Source organism: Tachysurus vachellii, chromosome 12 (genome assembly GCF_030014155.1).
Source record: "Tachysurus vachellii isolate PV-2020 chromosome 12, HZAU_Pvac_v1, whole genome shotgun sequence".
NCBI lineage: Eukaryota > Metazoa > Chordata > Actinopteri > Siluriformes > Bagridae > Tachysurus > Tachysurus vachellii.
Genome location: NC_083471.1, coordinates 10,471,397 through 10,487,910, shown reverse-complemented (window position 1 = coordinate 10,487,910; position 16,514 = coordinate 10,471,397). Strand labels below are relative to the sequence as shown.

The window sequence follows — 16,514 nt, the reverse complement described above, 5'->3', positions numbered from 1 at the left end:
CTTGTGTTTTCTTTGGTCTGTTTTATTTTGCTTCGTTGCTCGTTGTCTGGTTTCTTCTGATTTTTATCAGTCCACTTACTGTAGGTTTGTAACTTCTGTTTTTATTCATCACTTGATCTAGATGCAGTTAAAAACTGAAAGCATCTATAAACCAGCTCAAATCAGTTCAGTGCTAATATTCCATCCATTCTCAGATATTATAGACTGAAAGATTCTTGGGTAGAAACTGAATATTTCACTAGTTAAATTGTAAAACAAGTGCATATTTTTTATGTCAAACTGATCTCAGTCTCCCATGTAGAGCCTCTGTAATGAAGCACCTGATTCTGAGAGTTAAGAATGAATGTAGAGAGTTTATTAAACACAAACAGACAATCCAAAATGTTATCCAAGACACGTGGTCAAGAAACGGACAGGCAAACAATTACAGCAGACACATCTAAACCACAAAACAATATAATCAGAACAAACAGTAACAAAGTTCTGTCTGGTAAAAGGTAAGACAATTATAGAGAATGTTATAGAATTACTTTGATTATCACTATTAAATTAGTTGTAATAAACTATTTGAGATGACTCAAGTTCAGACTTAGTGGGCAGCAGTGATGACACCTTGTGTTTCTTTTGTTCATTTAATTTTGGCTCATTGAAAAAACTGTAATATAGAATTTTTGGCATCTATTTTTCCTTATTGAATCAGTACCAAACTTTTTCTGCCCAAACATTTTTCACCAAAAATAAAAAAGTTGTAGAAAAAAATGTCAGGCCTCTTTATTTTGCATGCAGACTGTGGTAAGATTCTCCACTTTCTTTATCACTGTTCACTGTAAGACATTTTCACAATACTGTGTATATATTCTGAACATCTTGGTAAATCTTGCTCCAGTTTTTTGGAGATTATGACTGAAGCATTTTACATACAAAATAAAGCAGCCTTCATTATGGTTCCTGTCTAAAATGCAGTGGTACAGAATATTTAGCCTTTTTTACTGACATCCAAACATTTTTCTGTAATTTCTGGCTTAAGACTTTTGCACAGTGCTGTGTGTGAATATATATCATTTTCTGCAGGCATTTTTTAGTTTTAACATTAAAGTTAAACTGGGTCATGTGTCTACATCATATCACACACTGTTTACTGATTACTGACCTCTTACACAATTCTGATGGTGAGCCAATGAAGGAATGATCACTTTTACACAATAGAGGATTCATGTATCATGTCTTTACATTTCTGTTTAACTCCAGAGACTTTAAAGCGCATTTACTGTCTAATTACAGTATGTGTTTTAAAATACAGATGGTATGCTATTACAGGAAAATAATGAAAGGCTGATGTGATGTAATGTTATTGTTGATTATTTTCCTAAAACAGCACACTCCAAAGTGTTTTCTGATAACAGATGAATTGTTTTTCTCTCTGTGTATAAAATCTGGGAAAAACAGAGAAATAGAGCACAGTCTGATGAAACTGCTTTTACTGGCATTTTTATCTGGTTATTTTAATAAATCTTCATAAAGTTTTCATAAAATGTATAAACATGTAAGACTGAAAAAACTGTGAGAACACAATCATTTGTAAATATTGACACCAGTGCTGTAAAATTTGCAGAAAAGTGTGATTAATTAATAAAAAAGTTATTTAACAATGCTGAATTAGAACAATCAGTTTCTAATTTCTAATCTCAATCTAATGTCCTTCATGTGTAATGATCATAATAATGATGCAATATACTATAAAGATTACTACAGTTTGTACACATGCCCTGGTTGAGCACTAGGTGGCGCTCTGAGGCTTTTTCTATAAATATACAGCAGCGTTGGTCTCGAGCCGAAGAGGAAATAAGGTTCAGAACAAACATCACGCCTCCTGTTTACTATGAAATTTAAAGGTCAGTAATTCATAAAAACGTAATGTATATATTTATAAAATGTGTGTGTGTGTATGTGTGTGTTCTTTCTTTCTGCTATATTATATTAATTACATATTTCGCCAACATATACATATGCTAGAGATTCTACAGTGTATCTACAACCAGCGTCTGATGTGTTTATGTAAGAGCTGCTGTGTTTACAGTATTTTGTTAAAATCTTGATCGAAGCAGTTCTGTGTTGTTGCCCTCCAATATGTTGTTTCCTGTTTCACTTTTACACCTGGTCACTTGCGTTTTCTGTGATCGGATAACTCTCCGTTCGTAAAAAGACCAGGGGTCTCATTTATAAAGCGTGCGTACGCACAAAACGGGACTGGAAACGCGCAATCAATCAATGTTTTCGCGCAAAGGTTGTAATCTATAAAAAACAAACTTGACGGGAGAACGTGCGCACCTTTAAGCAAACTTTGAGACATGCGTACGCACATTCTGGAGACAAAGGGAATTGGCGACACAGATGGTGAGGTAGTGAACTGAAGTTGGATTGTAGAAAATACATGTGAGAAGAACGATTATAAGAATTAATGACATTTAATTTTCACTCCATTTCATACGTTATATCCACATTATCATGAATACCACATTATCATGAAAAACAAAATATTTTCCTTAATGTACATATATTATAAAATGTCAAAGTCTGCAAATACAGTCATGAAGCACAATCGTTACTCATCGTCGGTCCTAACTATTACGGTGTTCATTACAAAACCGTCATGAAGAAGTATGTGTTCACTATAACATTTTCGTCTTAAATTTTCGCCCACAAATTAATTCTGTGATTTTGTCAAGGTGTTAACGATCAGTCTAATTGCTAGAAACATATAAATCCTCCGGTGACCCGGGTATGTAATGCTTCATGATGGCACTGCTGGCACTGTTGGAGGATTACGCCAATGGCAGAATAAGGAGAGAACGAGTTTTCAGGGACCATGATGATTTCCTGGCCCATGATGATGACTGGCTAATAAGCCGATTTAGATTCCCTAGAGCTGTGCTCTTAGATCTATGTGTTGAATTGGGTCCAGTATTAGAGAGGGAAACACGCCGGAACCATGTCATCCCAGTCCAAATACCACTCCTCACCACTCTGGGGTTCTTGGCAACCGGCTGTTTCCAGCAGGAATTGTCAGACAGGTAAATTATTTATATAAAAAAGCTATAAGTAATCCCCAACTTTGTGTTCAACACATGATTCCTTTATCTTGACACATAGCAGTGTAGGGTTTTATAAATTGGAATTTTTTTTGGCGTACGCCATTTTTGGCTTTTGGGCGTACGTAAACTTTTAGGGATCCTACATAAATTTTAGGGATCCTTTTATAAATGAGACCCCAGGTGTAAATGCCCTCCGAAACGTTTTCGAGACGGATCGTTGAAACCACTTTAGGAGGTGGTCTGGGACACATTTCAGATGTAACTAGACAGGTGTAAATGAATGTGGTTGTTCAAGCCAAACGGAAGTACGTCACTCGCAGGTGATCTTTCACCCAGGTGTCTCGCTGGGACTTAAAATGCACAGCTGCCACCAACGAAAATGCTGTTTTTTGTAGCATAACCGTCGTAACAAGTTTTTTCGTCTTCTTTTTGATTGCATTCTGAAAACCGCATACACCAAAGCGTGTTCCATTTCAATTACCCCGGAAATGAGGTAAAATATATTTGCATTTTGTGCGGGAGTAGAAAGATTGGATTGATATCCGATTCGCCAAGACGCATTTATGTGGCCTAATGTAAATGGAACAGTTTTAACAAATCAGATAGCTGTCGGATCAGAGAAAACACATGAAGTGACCACGTGTAAAAAGGCCCTTAATATACGTGGATACGTCATCTGCTCTGCTCTGTGTCTTCACTTCTTGTTCTCTATATTCATAAAAACCTAACTGATGTAAGCACAAGTTCATAAGGACAAAATAAATTGCAGGAGATTTCTTTCATACTGTGATGTATTTCTGAGTGGAAAAAGTCTAAATTTTATAGTGAAATGAAAAGAGGCTGTAAAATAAGTAGGTCTGTGCTGCCTTTATAATAAAGTCCTTCACATGTAGATTAGAGTAAGAATCATGTGTTTCTGTTATTAAAGGCAGGAAACTTCAAAATGTGAAAATTCATCACCTCGCCCTAGTCTACAAACTTAATCGTAATGCTTTCTGAAGCGAACATTATTGGTTCATTAACTTTTATTATTGTTATTATTGGTGTTCTAAAAGTAAGGTTCAAGAAACAGGTTTATCAAGATTTAACACAGTGACCGAAAGGAAGCATTAAACCTGTAGGAAATGGACCTCAGTTGTTCCTCGGTGAAAGTTCTGCTGTTCCTCATGAATGGTTTTCTTCAGACGTCAGCAGGTGGGTTTTTATTGTTCACTCTTTAATATTTAATAATGCTGGATTTTGTACATAAACATTTAAACGTTTATTACTGATAATTGCATAAACCACTGTGTAATTAACCACGGCATAATATAAAATTAACTACAAACTTAAAAGATGCCAAATTAAACGATGCATGGTGTGGTATTATGTTGGTATGTGGGTGTTTGCCCCAGAGTTTGCTGAACCCTATCCTGCTATCCTGCTTTCAGCATCATTCCTGATTTTCTTTCAGGGGTTTAATAATTATGGTTTTAATTTTTAAAAAAAAATAAATAAATAAGAAGAAGATTAACTGGTTTGTGTGTGTGTGTGTGTGTGTGGTGGGGGGGGGGTCGGGATGTTGGGGGTTGTGGCCTTATTAACTCAGTCATTAGGTGGGGTACTTATAAATATTGTATTCATTTTTATAACACAAAACCCTTGAGAATCTGTCATGAAAGAAAATACATTTTCTGTCTGTATAATTATAATAAATCTTTGTTTTCATGTTTTACCTTATGAGTGTTATTAAAAGTATTTACACCTTTACAGACACACACTCTCTGCAGTACTTCTATACAGGAGTCACACCAGGAATACATTTCCCAGAGTTCACTGCTATTGTTCTGGTAGATGGAGAACTGTCTGAGTACTATGACAGCAACATCAGGAGCATTATACCAAAGACAGAGTGGATAAAAAAGGTTGATGCTGATCATCCATATTACTGGTCCAGAGAGACCGAGGAATGGCAGGATGAACAAGAGTGGCTTAAACATGATGTGGTTACAGCAATGAATCACTTTAATCAGACTGAAGGTAAAAAGCTTTAATAGCTAAAACACACTTTGAGGTTTTATTACACACAGCTTACTAAAAACTGAATGAATGGAATTTTTTCCCCCCAAGATGCCTAGAATAGCATTTATAATTTAAAAACAGAAAAAGTAAAAAACATAATAGACATAGTAGACGGAGAAGGAACTTGGCAGAACTCATATATGTGTATGTGTGTGTGTGTGTGTGTGCGTGTGTAGGAGTTCACACTGTGCAGCTGATGTTTGGCTGTGAGATTGATGATGACGGCACCAGCAGAGTATTCAGCCATTTCAGTTATGATGGAGAAGATTTCATCAGTCTGGATCTGAAAACTAAAACCTGGACTGCAGCCATCAATAAAGTTCTGATCACTAAAAAAAAGTGGAATCCTACAGGGCATACAGCTAAAGGCTGTACATTCTACTTGGAGAACGAGTGTATTGATTGGTTAAAAAAGTTTGTGTCTTATCGCAGAGACACTCTGGAGAGGAAAGGTAAAGTTTGGGGTGTGACATTAATAACACACACTACAACACACACATATAGACATGATTCTAATGCACACACTAATAAAACTAATACAACATACAACACATTCCATCACTAAAACATGCACACATGTATAGTGTAAATAAATAAATGTAATAATTTATTATAATTTAATGTTTCTGTCTCTGTGTGTCTCTGCAGTTCTTCCTACAGTGTCACTGTTCCAGAAACACTCTCCTTCTCCAGAGGTGGTGTGTCACGCTACAGGTTTCTTCCCCAAAGCAGTGAACTTCACCTGGAGGAAGGACGGAGAGGACGTGCATGAGGACGTGGAGCTCAGAGAGACGTTACCCAACCAGGATGGAAGCTTCCAGAAGAGAAGCATTCTGAAAGTCCCAGCTGAGGAGCTGCAGAAACACACCTACACCTGTGTGATTCAGCACAGCAGCTTGGAGAAGGAGTTAGTGCTAGAAGTACCAAAAGGTCCTGATCAACTCCACATACAGTAGAAACAATAAATCTGATTTCCTGCTGCAGCAGATAATAAAGACTCTGTGCTGATTTAACAGGTGGAGGATCGATGGCTATCATCGTTGGTGTAGTCGTGGCTCTCTTCTTTCTTGTCGCTCTCATCGTTGCTGTTGTTGCTGGAATTATGGTCTGGAAGAAGAAGAACTCTGGTGAGAGGAGGAAGGAGGCAGATGTGAAGTTTTCAGAGAACAGATTTACACTTTCTAATTCTTGAAGGAGATTTGATGAAGATTTTGCTTGTTTTTTAATCTGACCTGATAAAATGATAAATAACTGTCTGTCCATCATCTGTGTTTCAGGATTCACACGTGCTCCAGCCTCTGAAGAGTCTTCCTCCACCAATTCTTAAAGCGTGACTGTGTGTCTTCCTGCTGAAGTGAGAGAGTAAGACATGATGATGTTTACAGTGTCATATGGAAGAAAAATCTGTGTGTGGACTGAAACTCCAGCAGAAAAGACTGAGCTCACATTAAACCTCAGCTCAGAACTGATCCTGTTTCTTTCTCTTTGTTTTTCTAGGAGACACCAGCAGATGGAGATTAGGACTGGGTTTAATAGCAATTAACGATTGTACAAAGGAGAAACACACAATGGGACATTTGGTGGAAGGAACAGTGCTGTTTCAGCCATCTGACTAACTTTGAGTAATATTTGTTTTTATCTTTCTGGTGCAGTGGAGACATGACATGCCATCATGCTGTTACAGTCCACAGCAGTCTGTAGAGAAAAAAAAAAAGATTCTTCTGGGTGGTCTCTTCTGCCTGGAGCCTGAACACAGAACACAGTTAGATTATATCTGACTTTATTTTTGAATAGAGCCACTTCCCAGAGTCAAAGCTTTCACTTGGACTTTCTCCAGGATTTGATTGCTTGCTGTTGAAGATGTATATATTATTTTGCCATTTTCTGGAAACTGACTTTCATTTTCTTTCCACCAGTTTGTCAGGCATCGATCCTAATAGGATACAGAGAAAAGATTCCTCTATCTATGTCTCTGTCCTTGAGGCTGATGGTGTCTGGTCTGCTGTTTGATGTGACTCTGTGATGCTTCATTATTGCTGGTCATGGATATGTTTTTCTTATCATGCAGAAGGTTCCAGAGCACATCTACATTCACATAAAGTAAAGCGGGTTTCCAGGATCTGTCTCATCGGTGCATCAGAACAATTCAACTCTATTTAGGAAGGCGTAACAGCGTCTATACTTCATGGGGAGACTAAAGAAAACTCATCTATCCCTTGAGATCTCAGTAAATGTTTACATATATATATATCAGTATATATCTCCCCTAAAATCCCTGAAAGCATTCATCTTTCCCCTGAGATCCTGAACAATTTTTACAGCTGCATCATTAAGTGCACTCCTAACAAGTTCCATCACACTACGGAACGACAGATCCAGTAGCTGAAAGGAAACCATTGCAAAGGCTGGTGAAATCTCCCAATGCATCATTGGCACACAACTTCCTGCCATTGAGTCTCTTCACCATGCTAGATGACTCCACAGAGCACACAAAATCATCAAGAAATCCTTCCACCCTAGTTGCAGTTTGTTCAACCTCCTGCCATCCAGAAAGAGATACAGGAACATCTGTACCAGAACTAGCAGGCTCAGGGCCAGTTTTTTCCCTACAACCATAAACCTACTGAACTGTATAGCGTTAGGACCCTTATGTCTTACTGTCTGTAATCACCCTACAGTTCTGCTCAACTCTATACATTCTGTTACATCTCCATGTAATGATATAATTATAAATGTATTTAACTGTAAATTCATTGCTTCACCCTAATTTACCTCTAGATTTATGTATACTATCTTTACATACTGTGTTATCCCTGTTACAGTTGAACATACTATGTACATAATGCACACATATTGCACAGACATCCTACATACATATACAACTAGCAGATATTTTTATACACATCCTGCCTACCCTTTTTATATATTATAGCTTTATTTATTTGTTGTACATAAATTTACATATTTATTTTCACTTGTTAATTTGCACAATTTCTACTATTTGCACTTCTGCTATACTATGCAATGAAGACAGAGTTGTACTGTATCTGTCTGTCTGTCTATCTATAAAGAAGCTCTGTCTGGTAAAGGAAATATAATGATTTCAATTCTTATTAAAGGAGTAAATAATTTGAGATTAAACTCATCCACCAAACAGTGACATCACCTTGTGTTTTCTTTGGTCTGTTTTATTTTGCTTTATTAATTGTTCTCTGGTTTCTTCTGGTTTTTCTCAGTCCACTTACTGTAGGTTTGTAGGTTCTGTCTTTAATCACTTGATCTAGATGCTGTTAAAAACTAAAAGGATCTATAAACTACCCATTTTCTGTTGAGTCATTTAGAGAACTTTAAAACATAATGTAATGAATGTCTTTGAGTAGTTATAACATTTTTTTTTTACAAAAGAATAGTGGAGAAGCTCATAATCAGTGGTATAAGACAGAGGCAGATGGACACATCCTGCGTGAGCTGACATCAACATTATCATTGCCTCAATTCTCTCTCACTCACATTTTCTACCGCTTATCCGAACTACCTCGGGTCACGGGGAGCCTGTGCCTATCTCAGGCGTCATCGGGCATCAAGGCAGGATACAACCTGGCTGGAGTGCCAACCCATCGCAGGGCACACACACACTCTCATTCACTCACGCAATCACACACTACGGACAATTTTCCAGAGATGCCAATCAACCTACCATGCATGTCTTTGGACTGGGGGAGTACCCAGAGGAAACCCCCGAGGCACGGGGAGAACATGCAAACTCCACACACACAAGGTGGAGGCGGGAATCAAACCCCTAACCCTGGAGGTGTGAGGCGAACGTGCTAACCACTAAGCCACCGTGCCCCCCATTGCCTCAATTATATTGTGTAAAACTTTATAACCAGCCCAAATCAGTTCAGTGCTAATATTCCATCCATTCTCAGAGATTATGGACTGGAAGCTTCTTAGAGAGAAAATAAATATTTCTGTATTTAAATTGTAAAACTATAAAATTATAAAGGTTATAAAATTAATCTTCTCTCATGGTTTCTTCTTTCACGGTTAAATAAAACATTTTCTGAGAACTTGGATAAAGCAACAGTTTTGTTGTTTTTTTTTTATTCCGTACATTTTATACTAAAATCTGATGCAAGTTTACTGATTAAAAGTCTTTCTTTAATGTTTTCTCCAGGTTCTGTGTCTCCTGCTGTGTTCTTCATGCTGATTGTGGTGTTTGGTTCAGTGACTGTTTCTTCTCTGTGTCCTGATCATCATACTGAAGCACAGAAAAACACACAGATCTCAAATATATACTCCTCTAATAATAATAAAAATAATAATAATAATAATAATAATAATAATAGTAAATGTTCTCTCGGTTGTTTTAGGTGCTGAAGCAGATGATAATGAGGTAAATCTGATCCCGATTTATTACATTAAATGTTTAACAAATATTTTTTACTAATTTCTTTCAGTTTCTAATAATTTAAGTCTGCTGGAATTCTCAGATGATCTTTTGTTACAAAGAAATTCATCTTAAATGATGAATTTTAAAAATCTGTTCAGAAGTTTGCATTTCCCTTTCTGGAGGAGCATCTTTTCTGTATCAGTAGAAAATAAAATAATACATTTTTAAGTAATATTTCTCATATATATATATATATATATATATATACACACACATATATACACACATATATACACGTATATATATATATATATATATATATATATATATATATATATATATATATATATATATATATATATATATATATGTATATATATGTTGATCTTTTCTGCAGCAATATTACCTAAAAAATTATTTTCTTTTTATTTTCTTTTATTTTTTTCATCAAATATTATTGTTAATATAAAGTATATTTTTTAACCTTGATTATTAACATTTATTGTTGAAGTTTTGATCATTTTGTCAAAGCAAAAAAAAAAAAAATCCCAATTATAATCATAATTATTTTCATTACTGAGTTCTTATATACACTCATTACAACTATTTTGTGATGCCCACAAAAATCTGGACCTCTTTTCATCATCAATAACCAAAATATTAGAATTCACAATTAAACAATGAGCTTCAGCTTTGAAGAGCTGGATTATTATTTAATTATTCATTAAAATATTCTGAGCTGATGAAGTATGTGGCAATTATGTGATCTGAATCTATTTTTAAAAATCAAGTTCTAATTATCAAAACTTTAACAATAAATTTTAATAATCAGGTTAAAAAAATATCCTTTATATTAACAATAATATTTGATAAAAATATATATATTTACCTCTTTTGGGTTTTATTTTTAATCCTTAATTCCATTCCTTTTAATGCTTGAATACCAGACAGATGTAAAAAGCATTTCACTGCATGTTGTACTCTGTATGTATGTGTATGTGACAAATAAAATTTGATTTGATTTGATTTGATTTGATATAAAGAAAATGCTTGAAAAAATAAAAGAGTTGGACTGAACTGATTTATTCTTTCTATTCCATCATCTTGTCTGTGATCTCTGTGTCATCACCGATTCTGCTCTACAGCTCTGGAAGAAGAAAACCAAGAGGAGACATGATGAAGTGGAGTACTCTTACAGTATGTTGTGTTTTCTCCTGTTGCTGAATGTTAACAACAATGAGTGTGTAATCAGTCGCTAATTTTTAACCTCAGTCTAATGTTCTCCTTCAGTTCTTCAGCACATAGTATGAGGTCATTTACAAGAACAGTTTAGTGCAATATAATTTGTACTTGGTGAAACCTTTAATATATAAAATATATCATTATTGCTTATGAACTGAACATGTATTTTTTTAAATATCCGAAAACTGCTTATACTTAAAAAAAGTAGATTACTCACATTAAATGTATTTGTTTGTTCACATCACAGTTTATTATTCAGAATAATTCTTCTAATGAAATAAATGTACAATGTGTAATTATAGAGCATTGCCCTGGTTGAGCACTAGGTGGCGCTCTCAGGGTTGTTCTATAAATAAACAGAAGTGATCACAAGGAAACAAGGTTTAAATCAAACCTATCGCCTCCTGTTTACTCTGCAATTTAAAGGTCAGTAATTCATTAAAACTTCACACCTCATACTGATTATAAATAAGAAAAACATTTTTTAATTGTAATCCCTGTATTACTGAATCATGTTTTTTAAATATATTTTTTATGAAATGTCAAGATGTTGGCAGTTAACAGCAACTGTTAGCAGTTCTGTGTTAGAAATAATATTCAACAACACACAAACACACATATTAATCTTTTTTTTTTTTTTTTACATTATCATTTAGAACAGACAACGGCAATGAAATAGTTGGTGAAATATTTAAAATAATCCATAAAGTAGAGTATGTTACTAATCTTATTTTATAATGTAAACTAGAATTATATATATATAAATATATATATATATATATATATATATATATATATATATATATATATATATATATATATATATATATATATATATATATATATATTGACAGTGATGCAATACTTCATCATGATACATTTTCTGACGTTCATGGGCTGCTTTACTGTGCATCCCTGCACTGCTAATGGCAGAGTCCAGTCTTGTCAGCAATGAAGAAACAAACTCAGCATGAAATCCAGGCATCTGAGGGTCAAAGCACTGGTGGAAAACAGTACATTAAAGGGGACTTGTGCTTCCCGTCCATGGGTCAGGAAGTATGGTGTGAAAAGAATGCTGGAGTGGGGTGATGTGTTTTAAGCAAAATCTAGATGCTTCATATACTCATTGCCGTCCCCACCATAGGTCAAAAGTGTCTTAGCCAGTTGATCAATCATAGTCCTATTAAAATGCTCAACCAAACGATCTGACTTTAGATGGTAAGGAGCGGTCCATTTCTTTTTACATGTGGTACACGTGCAGCATAAAATAGAGGCTCTGAACCACTTCTTCCTCAATCTGACAGCCCTAATCTGAATGTAAAGTCTCTGGAATAAGTTTACAAATTTAAGTCATTGTTTTATTTCCTTTTCTTCCCTTTGAGGACTAGTGGAGAGTTAATATCAATGTTTGCAGAACAAATGAACGCTATAGTGACCGACTCAGTCAAACAGAATTTGACAAAGAAATATGGCATTCATCCAGACAAATTATGGTCTTCTGAAGAGTGCAAAAGGGTGCTAGGTGCTTGTATCAGAAAGAAAAATGTCTCAAAAAGAAATGGAATTATCTGTTGCCACATGGAATTTTGCGTTACCTCAGCACAAGAGTATGCTCAACTTATTACAGAGCTAGAAGAGCAAAACAAAAAAAAGTACATGCTGGAGTATCTACCATCACTAAGAAGTTAGGGCATAACAAGGCTTCAGAAAAAAATTATTTGAAAACATCAACACAGTCAGAGAATGTATATCATGGCTTGCAGTCTTTGTTTAACCAAGCGGTAGATAATGTGTCCCTAAGCGACCTTACTGATCAGTCAGTCAATGCCCTTGAAGTATGTGGAGCACAAAAGAGGGTTCAAAGTAGAATAGAAAAGGTAGAAAATACTCCTTGCGCATCTCCAGCATTACTAGTGAAAACAGTCTTTAAATCTTTAGTGCCGGAAGCAATAGACTTGCTCAAGTTTTGCCATCAGCACGTTCTAACTTTTCTGAGTTTAGGAGAGCATTAGCAAAAAAATTTGAAAGACTACTGCACAAGGAAAATCAAATTTCCTGGTCTTCTCAAACACCATGAACCAACATATAGTTCTCACACCACTGTTAGAACAGACTGATAAGGCAAAGCCTACAGATTGAAAAATTTGTGTACGGAGCGAGACAGGACACAGGAACAGAGGAACGGAGGTAGAGGGGAAGTGGTTGGAAAATTTTTATTCATTTTTGCTCATTGAAAAGTGAGATGGTGAAGAGTGAAGGTTGTGCAGCTCAGCATGGTCATGAGACTGCTCAAAGATCAGCAGTGGGGGTGGAGCGGTGGGAAGCTGGTGTGCTGGAGAGGTCCGTGGGGTCACTCCGCTTTCAAAGTGTTGTTCTTCTGGACGAACTGGTTCAGAGTGACAATGTGACATTTTTTGGATTCAGTCTCAAACCCACCAAACTCAAGTACACTCAAGTACACAGTGCGCATATACACTCACCCAATTATGCTAATGCAAATGTTGTAATGCCGTTTTTCTAAATAAAAGGTAGAGTGAAGTTTCAAGTAAAGAAGAACCACCATCTCAAATATCCGTTTAAAACATGGCAACCAGTTGTTTAGGAGCCCAAAGTTTCGGACAAGTTATCTGACTCACTACAGATTACAGATAAGAATCAGTTCATTATACACACTAATTTTCCAGTTTGTTAGGTAACATCTGACCCATATATACAGTTGTACCTATTTTTTCAAGTAGATGTTAGCATTTTTTTTCTAATGCTCTATATTTCACTCATTTTTGAGACAAGGGACAAAATATGTTCTACATATAAAAGTCTTCTCTATGTTAAGTACAGTTTGCCTGGTGCAGATAAATGTAATCAGAGTAATTGATCTGATTTAAACACAGGCTACCAACCTACAGGTTCTTGGTATTCGCATAGAATTGCTACGGGGTGTCACAAATGAACGCTTACACTTGTATTACCAAGCTTGTATTTATTTCAGTTAACCACTGGAGATCTACAGCTACAAAGAGAAAGGCCAAACGGGAGGTATTTTGATAAAGAAATCATAAAATGAAATTGTTTTTACTGCATTTAATGGGGTTGATGCAAATAAAGTTATGAAGAAAAAAATGTTTTTTAGAAAAACTGGTTCTCTAACATGTTTTGTTAGCTGAGACCTATTTATCCATTCTAATGAATATAGTATTAAAGCAATTAAAACATAAACATGTGTCCCTTATCTCAGGAAACAGTGATTTTATATTTTGCACTGAAGCTACTATAATGTTAGAAACATTTCACCAAATATTTCAAAATGCTTTCTGAGTTTTAATTCACACAGAACATTTCATTTAATGAATCTGATCATCACAGTGAAAATAATCAGGAATTATATCAGGTATCCAAACCCAGTGTCTGAAAGGTTAGTGTAAGGACACATGTGTTCACACATTTTTGTATCATTCACTACAGAGCTTGAAACCACTTGTTAAACTGGTTCTCTGTCACCTCAGATGTTTTCTCTTTCACTTTACTGGGTTTGACTCACCTATAAACACTACAATATCTGTATGACCTGTATCATCTGCTCTGCACTGTTTCTTCACTTCTTGTTCTCTTCTGGCAGATATTTCAATAAAAAGCTAACTGAGGTAAGCACAAGCTCACATAAACAATATAAATAAAAAAATCAGTAGTTTTATTTCATACTGTGATGTATTTCTGAGTGAAATTTAGGACTGAGATTCATTTCATAGTGAAATGTGAAGATGCTGTGAAATAAGTAGGTCTGTGCTGCCATTAAACAAAGTCCTTCACATGTAGATTAGAGTAAGTATCATGTATTGAAGGATTTTCTTTTATTAATGGCAATAAACCTCAAACTGTGGAAATCCATCACCTCACCCTAGTCTCCTAACACTTAGTCCTAACACTTACTGAAGGGAACATTAGTTATTACTGGTTCATTAAACCGTTTAGGGAAAAAGTCTACAAACAATGAGCTCAAGTAAGTAAGGAGATTCATCAAGCTTTAACACAGTGACAGAAAGGAATTAATAACACTGAAAGATAGACTTCTGCATTAAACCTGTAGGAAATGGACCTCAGTTGTTCCTCAGTGAAAGTTCTGCTGTTCCTCATGAATGGTTTTCACCAGCAGGTGAGTTTTTATTGTTCATTCTTTAATATTTAAATAACAGTGCTGATGGTAAGTCAATGAAGGAATAATTACTTTTACAGAATAGATACTTAATGTGTCATTTCTTCTCTTCTATGTCCAGGCTTTAGCTTGTGGTGTGATGTTATGGGAAAATAATGTATGGATGGTCTGATGAAGCAACACTGTAAAATGTAATAAGTTGAGTTAACTTAAAAAAGTGAGGAAACCGATTGCCTTAAATTTATAAGTAAAGTAATGTATTACTTTTGAGTTGGTAAAACTAAATAGTATTTGTAAACTAAACTCATTCATTAAGTAAAGTATAGTATTAATTTTAAGTTGGCAAAACTAAATAGTATTTGTAGATTAAACGTACTCATTAAGTAAAGTATAGTATTCATTTATAGTTGACAAAACTAAATAGTATTTGTAGACTAAACTTAATTGCCAAGTACAATTAAGTACTGGTGACTAAAAAGCATTAGTTGAGGTAACTTATTATTAGTGTTCACTTTCCTAATAAATATAAGGTAACCGATTGCCTCACATTTTTAAGTCAGGTAAACTAACAAAAACGAGTAAAGCAAAAAATTTACTATGTTGTCAAAACAATCATTTTATTATAATAATTCAACCCTACAATAAAACATTTGTGTTACTACAAACACACAGATAAATGATTAAAACATTTTTGTTGTAGGTATAGGGATTTGTCACCCATCAACCTGGATACAACACCCAAAATGCAAATACAGACCTACAGTCTTGTTTCTGCCGTTACAACCGTATGAAAAACAGAAAAAACAAGTTGTTACTGCAGTTTTGGTTTTTGTATCCAGGCTGACAGTTTACTAAATAAAACTCAAATTATGGCAGAATTACAGGATTTTTTTGCTTTTTCTAGGATTTGTATCCAGAATGACAGAATTATACACCCAAAGTGTAACAACAGACCTACAACAACAGTCTTGTTTCAGCCATCAGCTCAAATCTGATTAAAACAACAGATGTTTTTTTTTTCTTTTAGTTGTGGGCAGAGGAATTTGTTTTAATCAGTTACCCATCAACCTGGAATAAACACTCAAAACGCAACAATAGAAACAAGACTAAATCTTTCTGTTATTACTAACACATCTTGACTAAAGGTTTTGGTTTTGCATCCAGGTTGGTAGGTATCTGATTAAAACTGCCAAGAAATTTAACAACAGACCTACTGCAACATGGTCTTGTTTCTGCCATCAGAAACACAAAGAACAAATCTTGACCAAAATTACAGTTGACCAACTACAGTTTTGCTTTTCTAGGATTTATACCCAAGTTAATGGATGACAAAAAAAAAAAGCAACAGACGTACAGTAACAAATCCTTGTTTCTGCAAACACTAAACATTTTAAATAAAACAGATTTTTTTTAATCAGTCACCCATCAACCTGGAATAAACACCCAAGGTGCAACAGCAGACCTACAATAACATGGTCTTTTTCTGCCATCAGAAACAAAAACAGATTAAAACATTTTTTAAGTTGCGGGTATTGAGATTTTTAATCAGTCACCCATCAATCTGGATAAAACACCC

The 16,514-nt window shown here is 35.1% G+C and overlaps 1 protein-coding gene and 1 long non-coding RNA gene across 4 annotated transcripts; both read left to right on the top strand.

Annotated features, from left to right (window-relative positions):
- Positions 1–1,796: 1,796 nt before the first annotated feature.
- LOC132854917 (BOLA class I histocompatibility antigen, alpha chain BL3-7-like) lies at positions 1,797–8,313 on the top strand. Of its 3 annotated transcripts, XM_060883583.1 has the most exons (8): positions 1,797–1,892; positions 4,148–4,286; positions 4,845–5,111; positions 5,330–5,605; positions 5,802–6,083; positions 6,170–6,280; positions 6,431–6,515; positions 6,651–8,313. In XM_060883583.1, the coding sequence occupies exons 2-7, from the start codon at positions 4,217–4,219 to the stop codon at positions 6,478–6,480; spliced, it is 1,056 nt and encodes a 351-aa protein (XP_060739566.1). In that variant the 5' UTR covers positions 1,797–1,892; positions 4,148–4,216; the 3' UTR covers positions 6,481–6,515; positions 6,651–8,313. The 3 variants fall into 3 exon arrangements, with proteins under 3 accessions (XP_060739566.1, XP_060739564.1, XP_060739565.1); XM_060883581.1 differs by lacking the exons at positions 6,431–6,515; positions 6,651–8,313 and having other exon boundaries at positions 6,170–6,360; XM_060883582.1 differs by lacking the exons at positions 6,431–6,515; positions 6,651–8,313 and having other exon boundaries at positions 1,876–1,892; positions 4,152–4,286; positions 6,170–6,360.
- Positions 8,314–13,243: 4,930 nt separating this feature from the next.
- Positions 13,244–16,273, top strand: LOC132854924 (uncharacterized). The gene is made up of 3 exons (XR_009649278.1): positions 13,244–14,429; positions 14,873–14,938; positions 15,843–16,273. It is a non-coding gene; the product is annotated as an uncharacterized LOC132854924 (long non-coding RNA).
- The last annotated feature ends 241 nt before the right edge of the window (positions 16,274–16,514 follow it).